We start from the raw sequence: 23,875 nt of genomic DNA, 5'->3' as shown, positions 1-23,875 counted from the left end.
AGCAATGCAGATCATGTAAAACCGATTTGTGAGCCCCAGCTGGCGATGATCGTTGTTAGAAGTGTCATAATTGTTTCGAGTTCATTAACTCTAAGCAGTTTATCTACCTACGAATGGTTCTGCAGTTTTACAGTAACAAATAAGCAATTTGAAGGGGTCTCTCGAAAATGTTTCATTTTTCCTAAACTGACATGTTTGTAAACGAAATACCGATACTGACCGTTTAAATTAGTGTTCATTACCTGCACAAACATGGGATGGAAGAGTAAAACGGAATCTACCGTCGAAGAGAATAGCCGAATCAAACGATGATTTCAAACTCGAGCTGTCGTTGATGATGTTTATATTCAACCCCGCAGTGATCGTTCAGCGAGTAGAAGGAGTTTCTGTTTTCGGTGTAACATTTCCTACCCGATTTCTCACGGGAGCGGTCGACGGTAGAAGATAAACAAAAACAACTGCTGTTAGTAGTTCTGAAAATAACAGTCTGCAAAACGCTCCCCTCTCAGGTGATGTAGTATGCACGTGCGTGTACCATGTATGATGCACTGTTCAGAAACACGTGCGATGGAGCAGCTTCGGCGTGAAGAAGTGGTGTTGTTCATAAGTGCAAAATAGAAAAAAAGGAGGAGAAAGAAGGGTTACTTTGAGTGATTCATTAATTCGTGTCACGAAAACTGTGTCTAAAACAGTCCCAGGCCAGCAATGAAGCGGTCGGCAGAAAAGTGCTTCACAATGGCATCTGGTGAGAGTTGTCGTAATTGGATTATTGTGCTCTGTATTGGCACGTTCATATTCTCTTCAAGCAGCGATGCCTTGGGTGCTGCACCAGGACAAGGACTACCGACCTGGATGTAAGTATGAAAAGATGTTCTGTTGTAGTGCTAGAAGGCGATGTTGAGGTTCTATTGCACTGTCGTTTCCATTGCAATAAGTTATGTGTTTAAATGTTATGCAGATCATACGGGTACAGATGAGTTGAAAAGTTATAATAGATATAATAGATTTACTTACTTATTTTCAAAAAACAAGATGGTTGCAGAGGTTCAAATTATGTACCAGTGATATGAAGCAGAAGTCACAGTCAGCGGCTAAAACAAAGTTCTCGATGTCACAACAGCTACTAGCAATCGTTGGGGTGTTCAAGTATTCAGATAAAATTTACCAATGTTGCGGGAAGGCAAATATTTTCCTGGGATCGTATGATTGTTGTTGATAGACTCACTGTTCGTTTGAGGAATGAAATAAAAGTAACAACAAATGTTTATTTTTGCCATCGTTCCATTGTGCCAGTATCTGGTTGCGGTTTCAAAGTTAGCAAAACTTAAACAAATGACGGAATCCCACGAATCTGAACACCGTTCCAGGGCTCAAATGAAATGCGTATGTGTGCGAAATTGTATGCACATTGGCATAAAAAGTAATGCAAACTAAAAACATACATCTGGCGCGTTATGAGAAGAGTCATAAAGTCTCGATTGGAAATGGTAGGAAAAGGAAATCTGATTCTGTTTACAGAGTCAAGATTTGTTAAGACGGATAGATGCTCGATTACGATTAAATTACAAATTTTCAAATATATATTTGAGCTGGTACAGTTTATCTGCAAATATTGTATTAAAAAACTATAATTTACGAACATTTCAGTACGCAGACTACCATCTTTCGAATGGCAACCACAAATAGAAAGGTGTGTTAACCGAAACAGAACTGCGAAGCTTTTCCGAACATCAATATTTTGACTTAAACTACTCGGAAAGCGGACCATCGCAATGTATAGAACACGTAACACTCATCGTTTGTAACCGACAATCGTTCTATTTAAAGTCGATTTATAAAATTCCGAGCAGAACGTCTTACACGGATGAGCGGTAAGGGTAATGATGGACGTCCCTGGTTCCGGCTCCAGACGACTGTGTCATGTGCGCGGAGGTGTAATTTAGACAAATTCCAGCTAGCAAGTGTTTAAAACCGTGCGGAGGTGTCGCAAGCATCCTTTGTGCGTAACCGGAAAGCGCAATATGAGCGAAGAAAGTGAAATAAATTGGCTATAAGTAGCACTGGTGCCTGCTTCGGACGTGTCATGAATGAAGTTAATTTTCTACAACATCAGAATGAGCTAGCTTTTTGTAGGTTTACTTTTATTCCTCCTTCCGTCAAAGCAAGGGTGACTGAACGCCTTGTCCTTCGTGCACGTATGGTTGACCGTGTGTGGGTTTGTATTCGCTTTTTAAATGTTTTAATCACATAGGAAACATTCAATTATGTCTGACGAAGGTTGTAATACAATTACATAATGAAATAAAACGCAATTGCAGTCTTGTAGAAGGTCCTAGGGGTGCTTTTACCGCTAGGCAATTGCATGCACGGCGACAAGAACGCTATTTCCGGCGGAATGGTATCGGGGCCGACCTACCTTTACCGTCCCCGTCCCTCGTCATAGTGGTCGTATTCAATTTCGTTGGAGCCTAATGATTGGGTATGAATCCTTTCCCAGATACGTACACAAACACGCGAGTACAGGCAATATACAAAAAACATTCGTCCAGGGACACGCATCAAGATTCACGTGACGGTTTGGAAAACCCACATCAAACCGATGCCCGCGTTTTCCCTGCGTTTTGGCCCGAGAGCTAAAGGACGTCTTTTGGGAGCGCCCCGGGTTTCGTCGGGAGGGTTGCTACCACCACCTTAAAGGATCGGGGTGAACTGGGCCGGTACGCTCGCTTTGTGGACGGTTCGGTCGGGCTGCTCGATTCGGGAACATGATATCGGTAATCCGCTTTCTTTAGTTGGATCCGAACAATGGGCTTCCGAAATCAGTGGCAACAGCTGGCTGACTGGCTGGCAATAGTTTGGAGTGGCCTCCGATTTGATTCAGAATGGCAAGTCAAGCATCACGTCTTGCCTGGAAAGGGGTTATGCGCACTTCGCATATACGCTTTCGCCTTCTGCACGGTCGCTGTCACCGCCAATAGTGTGCGGACGGACCGGTGGGTTATTATGTCCATCACTCCGTGACACAATACTTTCTCCCTGTGACGAGTTGATGACTCTGGATGACGATGTGCCAGGGGTCGCAGGGCGCTTCGGAAAAGGGTGCCACCGAAATGTGTCGATCTTGGGACACATTACACAATCACGTACAATGTCGAATAATGCATGCGCATTTAGAAGTGCAAAGAATAATACTGCTGTCGTTCTCTGCATCGTTCCAGTTGAATGCATTTAATGTTCTATTGTGGGGCGATTATTTTATCAATGGTTTAGTCAAACTTTGTTTACTGGTTTATTTTTATTTACGACAATTTAAGGGAAGAAATTCGGATGTTGCTTTAGTGATACATATATTCCTGTTCGTCGAATATATAGTTGCATAGTTAGAACAAAATTATACTTTCTTAAACATTTTCTGGAATCTCAAACAGGCAGTGGGTTTGTATGTGTGCGATACGATCTCTTCATTTAAGAAAAGAACCTGCAGAAGCAGGCGAAGGCATTGCAATTATGAAACCAACGTTGTTCTACGTTTAGTTCAGTTTAGTTTGTGGTATTTTTCTTGCATAAACATATTGATGCGATTATGTCAGTTATGAAGTAACAGCGATCTAACTTGCAACTAGAATGAATATATTAATTTTTCGAATTTTTTTTTATTTTTTCTGACTTAACCAAAAATCAAATTTAATTTCGTTTTATGTGACACATACCACAAAGTAATAAGAAAATATTTGTAGGTGCTATATTTTCTTCTAGACCTTTAATTCAAGCTATCTTGCCTGTACAAGAAGCTTCTGACAATTGACCTTTCTTGTAATCGATTTGCTCATTCTAGTTTGATTTCCGGATATTGCAACATTAAAAAACCTTACTGAATAGCAAAATATTATCGTGAGAATAAATTACCTGTCTTGAATAATGATTTATTTTGATATCAAGATCAATACATCGCCAAAAGGCCTTTTTTATATATTTTTAGAAAATTGTGATATGCATTCTTCACAACACTTCAAATTTGCAGTCTTGTATCTTCATTGCGTTGAGAAAAACATACACTTATTAAGAGCCTTTCTTCACAAAAAATTCTGTTCGTCGAAAGCATACCAAATTTTCAACGGCAGATGCGTTATTCAAATTATTTTGCTACACGATCGTACTATTCGTTTTTTTTTTCTTTGAAATTGTATCAAGGGTTTGAGTTTGTTTGATCAACCCCGAGGTGGTTTACAGGAGATAAGTATGACGAGGGCTGTTTACTTTTCCAGGCCAAAATTGTCTTTCATAAAGAACTGTTTAAGAGCATGCCGGATGGTTCTTGAATAAAGCTCTACCAGAGATAGGTCATGTACCGGGAAAAGGTACTGACTGATCGAATCGTTATAAGCTTAAAAGTAAACCTTAAAAATCTAACCGTTCCTATGCCGCAACGGGGTGGAGATAACCCTGCCGCCTTGCTGCCCTCTGGTGAAGGCGTCCCTTAGTCCCGATTCGGGCGGGATTCATTAGTTCGCTTACCCTTATCCGTGTTTCAGGGAAAGTTTTAATGGTATGTGCATAACGCTTCCCATCTGGGAGAATGGATACGATTTTTATGGCCTCACCAGCACCGGTGACGAGATTTTCCTACACTGTCTAGTCTGTCCCAACGTCCGGTAACATCTTCCAAACAGCGCTACGAAGGAGCAGCCGGAAAGTTAAAAATATGATAATAGGCACTTGATTTTATTATGATGCCTCTTGAGTGGTGAGGCCCATAAGTGATAGAGGTGAGAAAAATTTATGTATTATAGTTATTAATTTCATTGACCCAGCTTACACGGTTCGGTGATTATGGCGGTACGTTGTTAATAGTCAACCATTTGTTTGAAAATCAAAGAAAAAGGCATCGGTGGTAGATATTTGCATCACAAAGTCGATGACAAATGGCATTTAGGTGCGGCTACGGCTAGTGGGTTCGTGAGTAAGGCCATGATACCGAAAACACCTCCCTTTTCTGGGTTAATCCTTCTAAGCTCAACTTAGGGTGGCTAAAATGTGAGAGGATAAATTGTCTGTTGTCCAGAGATGCTGGTTCTTGGGCTATATGTTGGTGTTAGTATTACATTGTAGCACAAACCCAAGCTATAGCATGGCTGTAACATCGAGTGTTTTAAGCACTCGTTTTAGTAATACGTGAAAGAATCGTTCATGGAAAGTGAATCGTGTGTATTTAAAAAACTGTGTAAAAGATGCGATCGTTTAAGCAAGTATATTGTACAAAATGGGACGGTCAATTAAATAACTACGTGGATTTACCCGAATAATGAGTGTAATATGTTGTGCTCAATGGTGTTTTCTATAGCATTCAGAGCAGCATCCGTACAATTAATTCGTGTAATCGGTTTTCCAATGGTGGTGAATGATGAGACACGGTTAGATAGCTAAGACCGCTCGTTTATTCTTCAATCCTCCTTTTGAGCAGATTATAGCTGTACTGGGGATTTGGTGCCTTAAAACTTATGAGAATATCATTTTTTTTTTTGCATTGACGTTTGTATTTTTGTTTTTCAGACGTTTATGAATGGTCTTAAAGATTTTTGTTATTAGTGTCAGTGTGTCTTTTTTTACTTCACTTGTTACACGACCAAATTTCATATATTAGTAACAAACAGCAAAATGTTGAAAATATTTTGATTGCTCAAGCGACATTCGGAAGGTACAGTTTCACTCTTTCGATTGGTATATAATTCTTGTATGCACATCACTGTGCTAGGGTTAGACAAAATTAGTCGGGCTGGAGAGAACCTCGCGTAAAAATGAGATCTGCATAGCTGACACAGTCACCAAAAGTTTAATCATTTTAAGATGAAAAATTAACTCCACAAATCATACAAAAAATCTTTATCAGATAAGAGCTTAATTTGAAAGGACTAAAAATACAAAAGTTAAACCTGGTACGATTCACAGAAATATGCGAATTGAAACAGTAAAAAAATGCTAAATCTTTGATGAATGTGCAGGTCTAACTCAATCACAAAGTCTTTTTATTTGTTTTTCGAGTTATAACGGAGATTGAGACCCAAACAAAGTAAAGACCGTATTTGCATCAAATTTACGCACTAGTATAATAAGTGTTAAGCTTATTTTACTCTCTATCGACTAAACTAAACATGTGTGTAAAATGTAAAATATGCTCGGAGTGTAAGTTTAATTAAACTAAACAATTTATTGGTATCAATATGGAGACTTAGAATTTAAGTAATTTGTTTTGTCATACACTCTTTCCGATGCCTTATAGCACTTTTTTACTTTAACTGATAACCTGCCTAAAATCATTTTATCTAAACGGAAATACAAATGCCAATATTGTATGTCTCAGGGTACTGTTTTTACTAGTTGGATGTTATTAAAACTGTACACAATTTATACGATTATGACTACAGCATCGATGGAATATGTACTGACTGTAATTTATTTTTCCAGATCACTTGGGATAAAATCACCGTTCGTTGTGTTCCGCTCCGAGCATGAAGTGCTGTCGAACAACAGCGTTTTGCTAAATCTAACCGAAATAAGGAACAAATTGAAAGCCGTACAAAACCTAGACCACTTCATCCGACCCATCGACAGCAGCAGCAGTAGTCGCAGGGAGCTAACCACCGGGGGGAAGGGTGGTGAAGGGACGCTCAGGCACGTCAGCGGTACAGAGCCACCGACGGTACCCCCCGCCGCACCCCCCGTGTTCAGTGCCGAGAGTGCGTTCAGCGGAAGAAATGTGTCGATAACTTTCCTAACCACGGTGGCTCCGTCGTTCGTGAACCACTTCGAGAAGACCTCCAGAGGCGGCGGTGTCCTGAGCCGGCCAACGGCAGCGATGGGCCAACATTCTGCGCCTAGTGTGATCGGCACGGCAGACCACATGATATCGGATGACGATGGCGGCAGTAAAAAGGAGCGCAAGTACATCATTCCCCTCGCGCTGAAAACATCCACGAATGAGAAGGAGAAAACCTCATCCGTATTCCACGGGTCATCTACTAATATCGATGACCTGAAACGGCACATTTTGATGTTGCAAAATCTCACCCAATCGGATAAAAACTTCCAGAGCAAGTTCGTGGTGTTTCCCTCGCTGCAGAAGAACGGAACGACGCCCGGTCCGACGCCATCGGTAGCAGCAAACCCGTCGATAGCTGGCATCCCGAACACCGATCCGCAGCGCCAGTTGGCAATGGCAACGGGACTCCCGACACCGTCGAGGGGTGAGGTGTCGCAGAAGGAGTATCGCAACGTGCCCATCCCAGGCCGTGGCCGGGCAGCGATGGGAGAGAAAAACAGTTCCAGTCAACAAGCGACGATGCGCACGGCGGGCTACGGTGCCACTGCTAGCGGATCGATCAACGTGCCAAAGAAAGCGTTTCCCGAAGCACACGACATACTTTCCGATAGGAAGGACGCCGCGGTTGGCGAGGCGTCCGGGGGCCTGCAAATGTACAAGACGGAAAAAATCACAATTGTGCCCCAAGTATTCCTGCAGAACGATCAAACAAGTGAAACTGTCAGCGATAAGGAGGAGAACTTGGGTGAACCTGTCGCTAAAGTTGTTTCCGTGCCCGCTGGTGGTAAAACGATAGTTCCCATCGAGCAAGAAAATCCGACGCTGTTGAGAACACGTGCAACCAAGAGAAAAAACGCCGCACGAAGGACCAGCCATAAATCAGTGACCTCAGCCAGCATTAGTGCCGAAGGAAGCAACCAAACTGGCCTCATGAGAAGTAGTACCGTTTCTGCTGGTGGCAATAGCAAGAAGTTGGTGAACTTGAAGGCAGACGGGCAGCAATGGGTGCCGAGCGATGGACAGCTGGTCAATGGTACCACTGTACCGCTTGTGGCTGGTTCTGGAGGTCGGAAAGGCGAAGGCAAGAAAAAACGCAAAAATGGCCGTCGGCGGGGAGACGGTGTTGGCGGACGGAAGCAAACTGTCAAGAGCAACGACGAAAGCGAACTACCGAAAACTGTAATATTGAATGACGATGCTTCAATACAAATTGACGGTAACGATCGCCAAGATGCGGGACGCGACAAGGACCATGCCGCCAAGTTGCAGCAACACGGTCCTGGCATCTCCGGAAGTCGAAAGTGGAATCCGTCTTCTCGAGTGCGGCGAAACGACTTCGGGGGAAGACAACAAGTGACCGGCAAGCAACAGCAGCAGCACCAGCAGCAGTATTACGCCACAAATGGGCGAACGTACCCGATTGGGAAGGGCGAACGCCATGATAGCCGAATGATGACCGGATCCCTGGAATCTCTCTTTGTTTCGGAAGCCAGCGGAGCCGAGGCATCCAGCGAATACAACAATAGAAACCAGGGGGACCACCGCAATCGAACGTCCGGTGATGGCATCGAGAAGGATATTGTAGATTTGAATCCGGATCTATGCTACACGCTCGGTGCCCTTAGCAGCGGACAGCAGAAACTGTGCTCCCAGCACACGAGCATCATGCCCGCCATAAGCCGAGGAGCACGTGCAGCGATACAGGTGAGCAGCATGCTTTTGTATGCGACCTTCTATTCGTGGCCCGGGGGCACCGGAATGCATGGTACTCGTGGTGGTAGATTGCTATGTTCCGACGCCATCGCTACAGAGTTTACTACATTTACTACATCATCCCCTCTTCTGTACCTTTCACACAAAGGAATGCAAACATCAATTCCGGAATCGTCGATGGAATTGCAGTATCGTCGATGATGATACCGTTTTCGGCCCAATATCGAATATAGGTGAGTACAAACATTTACAATGATAAGGATTTAGGGTTTTCACCGGACTGGATTGCGATAATTGGATTGCTTACGTGTATCACTCGAGGCTGGCGATCAGTAACACGAGGAATAAATTGAAAACTCGAGATTGTTTCGTGTTAATAGACTAACGTGTTAGGTTGTTTAGAAAATTCTTTGAAACATTTCTTTGCCATATTGAGCAGATGGTTGGCTAAAATGAAATAATTTGTGTAACCATTTCTTGTCTAATAGAAATTACATATAGTTTTTCCCCCGACAGAGCTATCTCTTGTAATCAAATTATTAACTACTATGTATTTTACTACATCTCAAAACAGAATCAAAATTATACTAAAAAATTACGTTTCCCTTTACGTACATTGTTATTCCTATCGTAGAGTCCAGGGTAGTCTGGGATTCGAACAAACCCCTTAGAAGGGGTTCATTAGGGCGCACGGCTTGATTTTCTTAACTTAGTTTGAAATAAAAATTCTAAATATTAGTTTAAGATTGTTTTGAACTTTTGGTATAGCGATCTAGCGAGGGCTAGTTTTGTTTAAGTGAATACGTATTTTTGTCTTCATAAATAGACTCGTCCCAGGATTTCTTCTAATATTAATAGTTCACAAAAATTACTTAAAGTTTATCAACAAACTATCCTAGATTAATTTGAAACTAATTTTAGCATAATAGAAAAATTCAAAACTAAAAGTAAAATCAACATTCCAAGGAAGAGAACTTTCCGGAGTCTCGCAGTGTTATGTTAAGCTTTCGACGTGCGTCAAGAAAACGAAGATGTAACGTAAACTAAGAATGTGTACTAACAATCTAAGAAATCTGTAAGAACCATCCAGCTTGTTCCTACATTTTTTCCCTGGAGAATTATTCTCCTCCCGAACTGTTCGAACTATCGAACAAGCAAATAGGTTTCAAACTCATGCTTCAAGCTTTAAAATAACAACTAGTATATGCTATCTAAGATACAAGAATTTCAACAGAACTAAGGATATTTCGCACTCCAAAATCATACAGTCCCAGATGGTAAAACTCATACAAAGGTTTAAAAGGTTTTAAGTGAAATCAGTCAAGAACGACTTGGGCTGAATTCGCTAAACCACGAACGCTTTCGACGGAAAAGTTCGGGTCCCTGTAATGGGGCCTTGTTCTTCAAACACTTCCTTTGAAGTCCACTCTTATTTTCGTTGGCGTTCATCTCTCAGTCATATTTAATTAGCCTTGGTTCACAGAATACACGATAACAGATTGAATTGTGTAGATAGTGTCAAAACAGTTTGCTTGGAATTATTATCATTTGGAATTGGCTTCTGATCTAAAAAGATTCGCATTTCCATCCCTTGAGACACACTGTAGGCTTTATTTAGGGTTGCAGCTCTGTGCTGAACAAGATTAGTGAGTATGTTTAAGAGGTGTCAACTTTTAAACTTCTTGGAACATGAACGTTGATTTGTTTAGTTTGCTTAGAAAACTTGGCTGAGTAAAAATTTATCTTTTATTACAAGCAATGTCCTTTATTAGATATTTTATAGTACAAAGACTTAGGCATTGAGGTTCGTGTAGAATAAATTAAAATAACGCTAGGAATAAATACGATCTCCATTACGTATGATATCGTTCGCTCCAACTGAAAAATGGTTATCGTTGGAAGAAATGTGTACAAATAGTGCGTATGAGGTTAAAAATATGTATTAAAAGTTGCAACGTATGCGTATGAACAACGTTTGCAAAAAAAAGGCCATGACTAATTGCACAGCTAGCATGCTGGTGGTATTATACATACATACGTACGTGCTCTTGGGTAGCATCAACCCTCCAACTGAGGCTGCCTGATACCATATCCCTGTTCCTTCGAAAATGTTCCGCTACATTAGCAGCCAGTAGAACGGCGGTATGAGGGTACCCGAGGAGACCTCGTCGATGTTCAGCTGTTACACAATTTTACCATAAGTCCGTAACGAATTTCCGATTTTCCATACATAAAATGGCGTGACCGGTGCGATGAAACTGGCACAGGAAAAGCTGAAACAGGCCTCTCTTGGCCGGACCATGGTGGCCGCTGCAAAGTGAAGGATACCCTCCCTAGGACGCAATCTCGTTTGATAGCGGTAGAACAGTCATGCCAGGCACCTATTGCTTGCATGTGGTCGAATTATCATAGAGCCTATTGTTGAATATCACGGTGAAAACGCGACAGGCTGAAGGGACGACCTGGGAAAGGCGTAGGACAAATTCGTCGACCTACGGCACCCGTTCATATTTTCCCCTCTATCACGCAGCGGGTGCATATCCAGGATTCGGGGGAATGAGAAAAGATGCTTTGACTCTCGGTTGAAGAAATCGGTCTGCTCGGGAGACCAAAAGCTCGATAAAGAGAAAGAACGTCGTTACTCGAGAAGCGGTGAACGATGAAAGTAATATAACACGGGGCGAGCACGAAAGACTGAACGCTTCTTTCTCCCTGGAAGACGTATTGCTGTGGTGGCCGCTCGACTGACACTGCAACAGGTGGTCAATTAGTGGCGGAATCACGTTGCTGGAAAGAATCGGTGTCAGCCAGAGGGTAAACGCATAAGGTTGTCGAAGACGTCAGAGAGCCCGGGACAAAGCGTGCTTTGTGGCCAGATTTTATCTCGAACGTCTCCCAAGCTGGATCGTATTGTGCTTCCTTCCATCGCTAGGTTCCTCCAACGCAACGAAAGTGATAAAAAAACGTGGCAATCGATTTCGTGATTTCGATGCTTATTTTTACGCATACGGGGGCAGTGAGTGGCGGGCTCGATTTTTCCCGATTGTAGCGGTGCCCTTCCCATCTCATCCAACGATTGACTGTGGCTTGGGGGTTGCCGATTCATTACAAATTTTAATGAGGCTGGGTTTAGTTACTCTAATATTCAATTAATAAGATAGAAGAAAGCGGAATAGCTAAGCGACGTCATGCGGCAAAAAATGCGGTTTTACCCAGCCCCAAGGATTTGCTACAGTGATGACCACTTAAACATCACAAGGTAAAATTTCAAGTGTTGTTGATTTGAAAATAGTACATTTAAAATTTGGTGGCTACTTTTATAAGTAAACCCGTTGCACAAAGTACTTATTGTAAGAAATAAAATGTATTATACAAACATCGTGTAAAGTAATACTATAACAAAATTTAAGTTAAACAGCGCTTCCTCATAGTTATGTTGTAATAGACAAAATTTAAAATGTTCAACAGTTGCATAGCACATTGTGATTTCACGATATTCACAATTTCAGCACGCAGTGATTCACTGTGGGCTGGAGGTAATACCATTTTTCCAACAACCAACATTGGCAGCCGGACCAATTGGGAAAGAAGTAATGTTGCTGCTTGAAAACAAACGGCTCGCTTTCTCTCCATTCCCCTGCGGCGGCATAACTCCTCACCCACCAGCCATGTTCTGGCTACGTACGAAGGTTTGAATCGTTTCGCAAAAGTATTCGAGGCAAGTTCATCAAAAAATGGTTAATAATGTATCAACATTGCATAGAATTATACAAATTTAATGAACTCTAAGGAAAACCCGCCCGAATGAACGAAGCGCCGCATGGCGTCCTAGTCCTGTTAGCCGTGTTGCGGTGTATGTGTACTGGACGTGGTGGCACGAGCGATGCTGACGGTGCACCGCGAGGAGAACGGGAAATTGTAAAGCAAAGAAAATCTGTACCGACGGAAGCACCGACCGCAGCTAGCCAAACCCACTCGCCCGGAAAAACCGTTCCCGTTCGTCTTCGAAAATGAGATGAACTTCATTACGCATACAAAAGACACACACAATAACCGGCAGTATGGTCTTTCGCCAGTTCTGTACCGTCCTTTCGCTCGTTCGTTCGTTCACTCGTTGGGTTGGTTGGTTTCGTAGTGGAGTTCCTCTTTTAACATGCTCGGGAAAAGAATTTCCCAGGATACCACGCGGGAGCTGATGGCGCAACGATCAGCAGGCAACGGAGGCGGATAAATTGTCGTTATCAGCGCAAAACCATCCCCACAAATTGCCGCAAGGAGTGGAGCCAGCAGACATACAGACTGTATGCTCGGTTACGATGATGGAATTTAGTTAGTTAATAATACCGGCTTCTCTTGTTCCCCTGACGAAATGGCGATAGTCTTGGCAGTGGTGAAAATATGTTTACAAAATCAAATACGAACCAACCGCGCACGTTAAAGAGTGACCAGATTTATAATCCAATCTCCGGCAGTCCTGAAAAAGAGAGTCAATATTTACTTCAAGCGAACAGGAGGAAGCACGGAGATAAGCAATGGGAATTGGGAGTACCGAAGGGTGCGAAAATCCGTAATAACCCATTAAATATTTACTGGTACGAAGTTTTTGTCTGCTTTCGTATTCGGTTGAAAACTTGTCATGTTATCGGTAGCAAAAGAACGTTATGTATGTTATGGTTTACTGTTTGGTAAAGCAAATGGAACAATCAAAGTTACGATCAGAAAAATCCTGTAGCATTGTCAACATGAAACCGTTTAACAGTTCGTAACAACTCATGCTAAAGAAACTAGTGCATGTTTTATTGAAAAACAAAAATAGTTTGAAAACATTCTACTACAGTTAAATAAACAAGTTTATTCGTTTACACGTTCGGAAATAATATTAATAATGCTGTTAAGACAATTAACAAAACATCAAAAAACATTTCATTACACTTTAACTCAAAGTGCAGCTCAAAGTTGGCCAATAGTTGACCATTGTTGAATTTCTACGAAGGTCCATGTTTTCCCCCAATGACGGTTTTTAATATATATGTATGAAAATTGGCAGCTCGATCGATCGGATTAATTCGATCGAAGACCGTGCTAAGGCTGAATGTCTCAAAGGGGACAAAAAAACTTCAATAAGTTTGCATATGTAAGTGCAATTTGAAATTAAATCATTTCCTTAATATGGTGAAATCAAATAAATAAAGCTGTACTTGTAGTCAATGCTAGTAAAATTAATTTATTCATTTATAATTTATTACAAACTGCCAGTTAAGTTACATTTGGAAGCACATACGGCCGACCAGGCGGTAAAGTGTATCCATATTGGATAACAACACCACCCGCCTCGGCTTTCATCTTTCCATAACAAGATGATTAAAACATGAATCGCTTCCAGCGTTGAAGGATTTTAGGCACAGCGTATAGTATAGCGTATAGCTATACACTGCGCCCCAAAATGATAGCTTCACCTAGTTTTTTCTATGCAGGGCATTTTCTACCGAGCATATAATTTGTTTCTAAAAATACACAAATATTTTTTAGTAAACAATGACTACTTTGTATAAATATTGTTGAAAAAAACGAATGAACAATCCCTTTTGTACCAAGAAACTAAAATCAGTGGTGTCCCAAAATGAGAGCCTCACTTAGGATTTTGATTAAATTATCAACAAAAATAGCATAAATGGATTCAAAAGTCATAATTTATCTATCAGTGGGTCCCCCATTACGATTTCTTGCTTGGAAAATTCTTGATGGCATGATCTCCGATAATTTTTCTAACGTATTTACTGATAAGGAACGCCAAGCAGTTCGGATAGCAAGTTTAAGCTCCTATATGGTCTCGTAATGTCTCCCATCTTCATAAATCTCTTGAACTAGCCTTCCACAAACAGTTTCTATTGGATTTAGGTCGGGGGAAACGGCTGGCTTGTTTCGATACTCGATCGTGCATGGTGAGTTCTTTCACCAACATTTTCTTGCTTAAAAATGAGCTGTTGAGCGTTGTGATTTTCCAGATAAAGCTTTAAATGATTGTCCAGGATGTCGATAAACATATTGTTGTTCATACGTGATGGTAGGGGTGGATGGGGTAATACGCACCCCTTAAGGAAAACTATAAAATTTTCTAACAACTTGGCTCTTGATGGTTGATTTTATGACTGAATCACCTTTATGAATCCTAAAGGTTCAAACTATTTACCAGTTCAGGAATGGTTGTTTTTTTTGCAAAGAAAAACGTAATTTTTTCAGTTTTGAAAAAGTTCAATTTTTGATCGATCTGTATCTGGTTGAGGCAAAACGCACCTTTGCTAGGGGTAATACGCACCACAACAAAGAGGCAATACGTACCACAACAAAGAGGCAGCATAGACCGTCAAATAAAGATAGTTTGTTTACAAACTGGTGCATTTTACCCCGACATACTGGGTGCATATTGCCCCCATTCATAGTTGAACACATTTTCAACTAAATTATGAGTAAATCTGCATACTTTCCGAAATTTTCATGAACAGTCTCAAGCACTGATTCTTAATTCACTAAATTTCGTATTCCTCGTGGGTAAATATCGGTTTTTGCACTTAATATTCCTTAGCGGAATGGTACGTCACATTATAACAAAAACTGTCTGAGCTGAGAATGATTTTGTTTTGCGTTTATTTCGCGTTTCTGTTGATGTAGAGCTATCAAACTCACAGTGTGACCATATTTTAGTTTGATCTTACAGGGCGATTACTTTTTACGCGTCCAAAACTCGTTTTTCAAGGGAAATGGGAAAGGGTGCGTATTGCCTCAGGGGTGCGTATTACCCCAGCCACCCCTATAATCGCCAATTCACTTGTTGGAAACTGTTCCAACGTTGTGCAAGCAAAGAAAGAAACAAGAAATTTGTTAGGGACCGCTGTGGTGCGGAACCAAAAAATTAGTCTTTATTTTACAGGTAATGTTTGCACAATCGCTCATCGCGCCCAAACGTGCCCTATTTATAGCCTCCTGCCGGCGAAGCCGACGCCAAGGGTCATCGCTACTCTCGATCAGCCGATCCGTCAGCTGATCGATGAAGTTCCCTTTTGGCTTATCACTATCATCAGGCTGCCTGTTCTTAGCCGAATTGACAGCTGGCGTTAGAAACAAAAGTGTTTCTAACATCACTTCTACTAAGACCACTGAACGCAGCCCAAATTATGACCGATTCACCTTCAAAATTGCGACTAGAGAAAAAAACGTGGGTAACGTCTTAAATCTCTCCGGTAATGGATGTTTCCATCCGGTCCATCAAGATTGAACATTTTTTCATCATTATAATCCACCTAACATGAATTATTATAACAATACTACAAAGTGACAACTTACGTTTCTCCACCCATTCTTCCATGTCATATGTTCTGTAGCAAACTCCAATCTAGCGACTTTTTGGTGAAGTTTGAGGGCAGAAACTTTCTTCATGGACTCTCTTACAATATCAGAACATGAATTCAAAGCTCGCAACACAGCATTTTTGTGCACATTCAACCAGAAATCGTTTTTTGTCCTACGGCAACCTTTGGTTGAATCGAAAGCAACTTAAAAAATCCTCCGATTATCACGCAAGGAAAGATTTTGAAGACGACCAGGAGTCTTCTGAAGCCCATATTAACTGGAATCTTTTACATAATCGTTAATGACGTTTGTGGATCTATTTATTAGCACACCACTCTCATGGTTTGACTTGCCATTAAAGCGAAAAGCATCAATTTGACTTTTTCCTCGTTCCTAGAGTTGTTAAGTAAGAAGTAAGAGAACTTAAAAATTACTTTTGGCAACTGATGACGTGGCTAGGAACTGGGTTGCTTTGTTAATTTGAATGATTTTTGAAATGAGGCTATCATTATGGGACACTCCATTTTTAAATTTTTTGACCAAAATGTTATAATTAAACTTTTTTTCTGATAAATTAGAAGTGAAAAACATTTCTTTTAGATTAAGAAATATGTTTCTGTCGTTTATTTTACCTTGCGATCATTTAAAATAGCATATGAGTGAAAAAATTGGGTGAGGCTATCATTTTGGGGTGCAGTGTAGTAGCGTATAGTTACAATACAATTATTTTATGATTCTATTAGAAGTGATATTCCTAGAATTGAATACTAAAGAAATTGCTCCATGGTCAGCGACTGATACATGATTATAGTAAACTTTGGTCAAATGAGGAAACATTTTTTGTTTTACAAAAATTTTACTAATCTTCCAGGAGAGATTTTTACCGCAATCAGCAAGTATACTATAATTTAACCACAAGGTGGACAAAAAATTTGTAAGTTTTGCACTTTAAAAACGATTTCATTGTGGTCTATAATCAATCGAGAATCAGCTGATGGACTGATATAAATTCTAAGTTCAATGATTAATACAAAAAAAAGGTTTAATGATTACACAAAATAGTATCTCGATTATGCGGTCGGATTGCCTGCTGTTTAATGCAGTCTGTATTTTTTTTTATTTCTAGTTTTACGTGCCGTATTGTAGAAGTCAAGAATGTACAAATAGTTTAACAGGTTCTTTTAGTTTCTTTTTAACCCTACAAACATTTCAGGAAGTAACAAAAGCTAAGACCAGTCTTTGACACCTCCTTACTCTTGTTAATTGTCCTATAAGTGAAAACAACCAGTCTGCTCATCGGTATATGTATATGTTGCCAAACTTTCCGGGGATCTGGTCGAGGGAAGAAAGATTAATTATTTTATGGAATCTTTGGGGAGAAAATTGGAAATAAACGCAGGAGGATACATTGGATTAACTAAAAGATACTCTCTGTTTTCAGGTTCCCCCGAAATGGCTTTTGTGTACGCAATGGCAGCGGCTGCAGCCTCCAGCTTCATTGCCCGGGCTTGTCGCGATGGGCAGCTGGCCTCCTGCGGATGTTCCCGAAGCAGCCGGCCGTCGAAGCTGAACGAGGATTGGACCTGGGGTGGCTGCGGTGACGATATGGAATTCGGGTACAAGTAAGTAGGGAGGACTCTTCAGTCTGTTGCTGGCAGGCGGACAACTCAAGCCCAGCAGTGCCATAGCCCCGGTCTACCTGACGCGTACGCAATACGTGTGAATGTTTCTGCGCATAGTTAGCCATCGTCAGCCTTTCCGAACAGAACGTGGCAATGGCGTCTGGCCGTTCCTGGGGTCGACCAGGGAACTCCACTATGTTGGTGCATGTGGCGTAGTATGTTATAATTCAAAAACACCCGATGACACTCGATGTCGGCAACAGTGGCATTTTGATCATGTTTTGCATAAAACCCGACACAGATTTACATACGGCGGTTATTATGGCGGTACATCAGAGGCGGGTAGGGTCACCGATTCAGTTCCTAAGCACCCGGGAGGGTACGATCCGCCCGGGGGCCTTTTTTCAGCTACCAGCCAAACCCTGCCTGTGGCGAACGCTGAGAAGTGTTGCTAATTGTGGGCGATTAAAGGCCATTTTTGGCAGTTGCCGGTCGACTGGGGAGGAATTTCGGTCGTTGCAGGCTATTTGTATGCACGATTGTTACCACCCTACTTTGCCATATGCTCGGATGACACGTACGCGCGACCAGAGGGGGTCGGGATTGTCGGGTAGGCAAAGGCACGAAGAGGAATAAGAATATGGTTGCTGTCGAAACGACAATCTGTTACAACAAGGGCCACTACCGCGTATACGTGTCGTGTGATGCGACGAAAATGCAAGAGGTCATAAATTTGTTCATTAAATCGGCATTACTGCTAAAGTCTGCACCTAAGTAGGCAATGATCTTCTGCGTACTGAGATTGTCCCTTCTGGTAGCACCGGCAATGTGTTGTCATAGCTTTGTAGAATCAAAACTATATGGCAGTTTTTAGACGCAGTGCGGTCGATTTAGCCATATGTGGTTTCAGTTTTAAATATGGTGATGGAATAACAATATAAAGTATAAACACCTACAGTTTGTATGGTAAGCACACAATTCTTAAACGTGGTTTTTAATCACAAGTAGCATAGCAGTGGGACATAAAGCGACATTCCAGTACCAAGCAACAATAACAAATATCACTACTGTTATAAATATTACTAGACGGTAACTTTACTTTCGAGAAAGAATACCATTGTTTACCGTTTGGCATTTAGTCATATGGAACATTATAGGAACTACTATTCGATAACGATATCAATTGGAGCTCCACTATACATTGTACAGTAATAGCTGAAACTAGCAAAACTATTCTATTTGATAACGAATAAAAGCCATGCAGTTGAACATTTCAGGTAAAAGACTTTTTTTTTGTTCGTTATTTTGGTAAAAACTTTGCTTGGGTATGCCAAGGTATTTATTTGTGCATCTTGTACAACAAATACTATCTTCAGGGTAAAAAGCCAAGTTTTTCTTGCGTAAATTAACTTATTTGTTAGGTGATTTCTGCAGATAAGAACTGTTGAGAAATGCTGTTTGTCTTTCATTATGCTTTTTTATGCAGCTATTCTGTAATATGAGTCACAATACGTTTGGAGAGCCAAAAAAAAACGAAACAACTTCGCGGGAACGATGGTACGAAGTATTCGAAATCAGCTCCACTACATACGGTCGGATGTTCGGTTTTGCAACGTTGGCCTTTCTTTTATATCTACACACGGCCCAGATTGGTTGGGCATCAAAAATATGACAAATGGCACTTTTTACATCTCTCTTGGAGCTGCGGAATGCTTGGTGGCAACCATTTTTGGGCTATGTTTCTTTTCCAAGTTTTCTATTGGCCCTTAGTTCGATATCGTCGGTTTGTTTTGTGTTCGTTTTTATTGATGTTCTTTTATCATGCCGATGTTCTTTTATCGTTTTCATCTTCAGGTTTACGCAAACATTCATAGACATCCGGGAAAAGGAGAAAAAACGAGGCACACGTGGGTTGGTCTCGATACCGGCCAAATATCCGAAAATAATCGAACGTCTGCTGGATGCGCTGAACGATACGACCAAAACCGGCGGAATGCTCAACGAAACCGACACAATCGTCCGACCCGACGATCTGGAAAAACTGCAGGACAAAATTGCTAAGGAGATCGCCAATTCGAATCTCAATCCCAAAGAAATCAGCGACCTACAGGTAAGGGCACATGGGAGAGGGGATGGCACGCAGCTCAAATAGTCAAAAGGGCGGATAGCTGGTATATTAGGAAAGGGAAAACAGCTTCCAGTGAAGTTGTGACGCGAACGATTGCTCGGGAGGAGGTGCGCCCTTTACTACCAAACAAAGGTGGCCACAATGTTAAGCTGGCAGTCGTTGTGGATGTATGTCGGTGGTACTGGTTTAACATTCAAAGGTCTCATATGCTATTTTCCGTTTTCTCTTTCCCATCTTTTGTGATTATGATTAGGAGCGGATTAACAAGGAAATCACCAACTCCGAGGTATTCAACCTGAAAAACGTCAACATCTATGATAAATTGAAAAAGATATTCAGAAAACCCGAGAAAACACTCAACGGAGTACAGTTTAGTGCGTCGGCCAAGGCACGAGCCCTGATGAATTTGCATAATAATGAAGCTGGTCGAAGGGTAAGCAAAACGCAACATTCAACATCTTGTCGGTTGTGCCTTAGGGTATGGTAATGTCATGGGGAAGTCGGGACGAAAGTTGGCAAGAGTTGTTCCGGTGGGGCTTTAAGCTTACCGATGTTTTCCTTATTCTCAGCCAATATGTGATTTAAAATGGTCGTCGCTGTGGGAAGATTTTGTGTACCTGTTTTCACAAGTCGCTGAATATTTCAAACGACCGGCTGTTTATAAACGGAGCATTTTCGTATTGCCTGAACTCCTCTCAATATATTGATTCTGAAGCAGAATATAGATAAAATTATTTTACAATATGTTTTAACCATTGCCTCCCATATGTTTCGTAGGCCGTCATTAAAAAGTCACGCATCATCTGTAAATGTCACGGAGTTTCCGGATCCTGTAGTTTGATAACCTGTTGGCAGCAGTTATCATCAATAAGAGAAATAGGTGAGTGCAATTGTTTCATTTCTTTACTTCCGAACGTGCATAGCAAAAAACAAGTATCACTCAATCTGATATAGCTTTGCTCTTACGTTGGTTTGAAAGCCGCCACACCTCATCACTAAAAACATGCTTTCCAAGAGCAATCCATACATTAAAATATAGGTTAACGCTAAAAATATGGATATATAAAACATTGATAAAATAACAAAAATACTGACTATGCTGGAGCCACAAAGCTGCCATGGCTTGATAAAACTCAATCGTATACCACTTACGGTTGGCTGAGGTTTCGCCAACGTTATCTTTTGACCGATATTTATTTGTTTATTATTGTTGTTAATTATTATGTACAATTCAACGGACAGAACAGAGCCCCAATGAGAATCTAAAACTAAAAACTAGTGTAGACGCATGTGAACAGACTTTAAAAACAAACACATAAAAAATTATGTGACAAATAAACATAAAAAAAATTCGGGTCCATTGCTAGGCGTAACTTAACACGTTGCGTACCAAGCGTTTTAGCACAATTTTTAGTACAATTTTTTACATAATAATTTGTTTATAATATTTGTTAAACCGATTGTTTTCGAAGGCCAAGCAAAAACTTAGCGTCCCAAAAAATTTATATAAAATATGAAAATAATTTGAATGTTGCATTTTCATTTATTTATGGGTTAAAAACTTTTTAGAACTAGAACTGCTGTCACCCATATTTGGGTGACGCGGTACGGAACGTGTTAAAGGGATTAGCGCGTTATCACAGAAATTGAAAGCGTAGTTAGCTCGATTAAAAGTATTGCTCATAGCGTATATTGGAGCAAACTAGAAATAAAGCAAATTTGTTGTTGGAGGTTGATCTTAGAAATTCCGAATTACGAAGCTGTCTAAAAGGTGCGTTGAACTAGTTCTAGCAGGTTTGGGGCATCAATCTCACCCTGAATCAGTTTACCAGTAAACATTGTCTGTGCTATCAGTCGTCGTTTTTTCAATGTTTGCAGTCCTAAAAGAAGGCAACGCGAGTGATAGGAAGGGTATGGATCTGAGTTTCATCTGGAAGCGATCGTATCGCCAATCTCGTAAACCTTTTCTGAGCGTTCTCAATCCTATCTTGCCAAAATTTGAAGTGCGGAAACCATATTACACTATTGAATTCCAGAATAGAGCGAACTAAACTAACATACAACGTTTTAAGACATATTGGGTCATTAAATTCTTTCGTGTTTCTAAGGACTCCTAGAGTCTTATTTGCTTCAGTTGTAATATCATTATAGTGGTCGTAAAAAGTAAGCTTACTATCTAGAATAACGTCTAAGTCACGAATCGAATTTCTTCTGTGGCTTTGGTTCTATGAAACGACACATTAAGTTGATTCCAATCACACCAAAGACTTAGATTGTTGAGAGAACCCTGTAGTCGAGAACAATCCCTGAAATCTGATACTTCACTATAGAGTTTGTGGACATCAACGTAAAGCAGCACAGACACATTATGACAAACCGTACACGCGTAATTGACGAATAGAACAAATAACAGCGGACCTAAATTGCCACTTTGTGGAACTCCACAGAGAGACTAGTGAAGGGTTGCGACAGAGTTTCATTAAGTTTTACCAGCTTTAGTGATTATCAGAATTGGCCAAGCTTCTCGAGGTGTTGAGGACAACTAGAGTGAAATGAATTAATTACACAGGATAAATATTTAATTGATTAACTGGTTTGTACCGGCTGTGCGACTTGTAACCTAACAAACACTAACCTTATGATAATGATCTCTTTTCCCAGGTGACTTTTTACGGGAAAAGTACGACGAAGCTACACAGGTGAAGGTCAACAAGCGAGGACGGTTACAGGTGAAAGATCCGCGGTACCAAATTCCCTCCGCACTGGATCTGATCTATCTGGACGAAAGCCCCGATTGGTGTCGCATAAATCGTCAACTTAAGTGGCAAGGTAAAAAGTAGCAAAAGATCGCATAACTGCAGAAAACACTTCCTAACTTCCATCCTCTCCTTCAGGGACGCACGGCCGGGTGTGTAACAAGACATCAACCGGTTTGGACGGCTGTTCGATTCTATGTTGCGGCCGTGGATACAACACGAAAAAGATCATCGTTAAAGAGCGCTGCAACTGCAAATTCCAGTGGTGCTGTCAGGTCAAGTGCGAGATTTGCACACGCAGCATCGAGGAGTACACCTGTAAATAGTGAAACTAAATTATTATGAAGAAATTGGTTATTTTGTGGACAACAAGGCAGTGTAGGCAAAGTACCAAATTAAAACGTCATGAGAAGTTCTCAATCGCAGCTCAAGCTTACTGTATGCATCCAGCAAACAGTATCGAAAATATGTGATTTTCCTTCGAGCGATAATAACTACTACTCAGTTGGTCAATTTTACAGTGTGACTTTGAATTTCCCTTTGAGTACGTGATAATAAGTAGGTGGTTGTAGGATTATACTCCTCCGAAGAGTCCTACCCTTTTTCCATTTCATCATGACCGATTTTTCATCAACAGTTGTATATAGCAGTTATGTCAGTGAATGTTTAAGATATGATACACAAGTAGAATCAGCAGTATTATTAGATACAGTTTTACTTAAACTTATATTTATGCTTCCCACGCACTTAAACTCGTGGAAGAGATTGGTGTAACGTGTGGGACGTCGTCCGGCAAATACTAGTATCTCCAAAAATGAGATGATCCGTGCGAAAGATAGATGGTTATACATTTATTGGGCTGGCGAGCTCCCATCTCCAGTTGGATTAGGTTGGTCTAGTTTGCCTTTCATAAATACAAATCTTGTTGTAGATATCACATTTAAATATTAGCACAGCTTGTGAGCATGAAAATGGGCGATTCAATCTTAATATGTTCTACCTACCATATTGTGAATCTGCCGTTAGATTTTGAACGTATTCTTCAAATTACATTTTTAGATGTATCTTTGAGGCATGAATTTGTGTGTGCATACATACACAAACCCACACATACACTCTCATGATAATACGTAGTCAGGAAAACCCATGCGCTCCTTCATAAAGTTCAAGATGTGTAACGGCAAGGGACACATTGCAAACTGAAGAAATCATATGCCATCGAACGACTAATCTACCTATTTTTAGTGTTAATGCACTATTGGAAGTGAACTTCTTTGTATCGCAGGCATCTTTGAATTGTTAACATTCATAGAGTACTAGTAAACAGAAAACTAATAAAGATTGTATTGAAAAAATAACACTAATTTCCTCTTTTATTGAAGCATCTTTATTTTCCTGGGTCATATATTCAAATGAATTGTATGCATTAAACAGTACTCTTGGTCATGCCTGTCCCGTTAGGGGCTTACGAGACTTGTTTCCCTGTTGTACG

The 23,875-nt window shown here is 40.8% G+C and overlaps 1 protein-coding gene across 1 annotated transcript; it reads left to right on the top strand.

Moving 5' to 3' along the window:
• Positions 1-705: 705 nt before the first annotated feature.
• Positions 706-23,663, top strand: LOC131293647 (protein Wnt-5). The gene is made up of 9 exons (XM_058321723.1): positions 706-854; positions 6,463-8,521; positions 8,679-8,763; positions 17,319-17,499; positions 19,354-19,609; positions 19,881-20,060; positions 20,405-20,507; positions 22,289-22,456; positions 22,522-23,663. Exons 1-9 carry the CDS (start codon positions 706-708, stop codon positions 22,707-22,709), a joined length of 3,369 nt encoding a protein of 1,122 aa, XP_058177706.1. The 3' UTR covers positions 22,710-23,663.
• Positions 23,664-23,875: the final 212 nt, after the last annotated feature.

The sequence above is a fragment of the Anopheles ziemanni genome, chromosome 2 (assembly GCF_943734765.1).
Source record: "Anopheles ziemanni chromosome 2, idAnoZiCoDA_A2_x.2, whole genome shotgun sequence".
Lineage (NCBI taxonomy): Eukaryota > Metazoa > Arthropoda > Insecta > Diptera > Culicidae > Anopheles > Anopheles ziemanni.
Note: the sequence above shows the minus strand (reverse complement) of the source record. Positions and strands in the feature narration are given on the sequence as shown.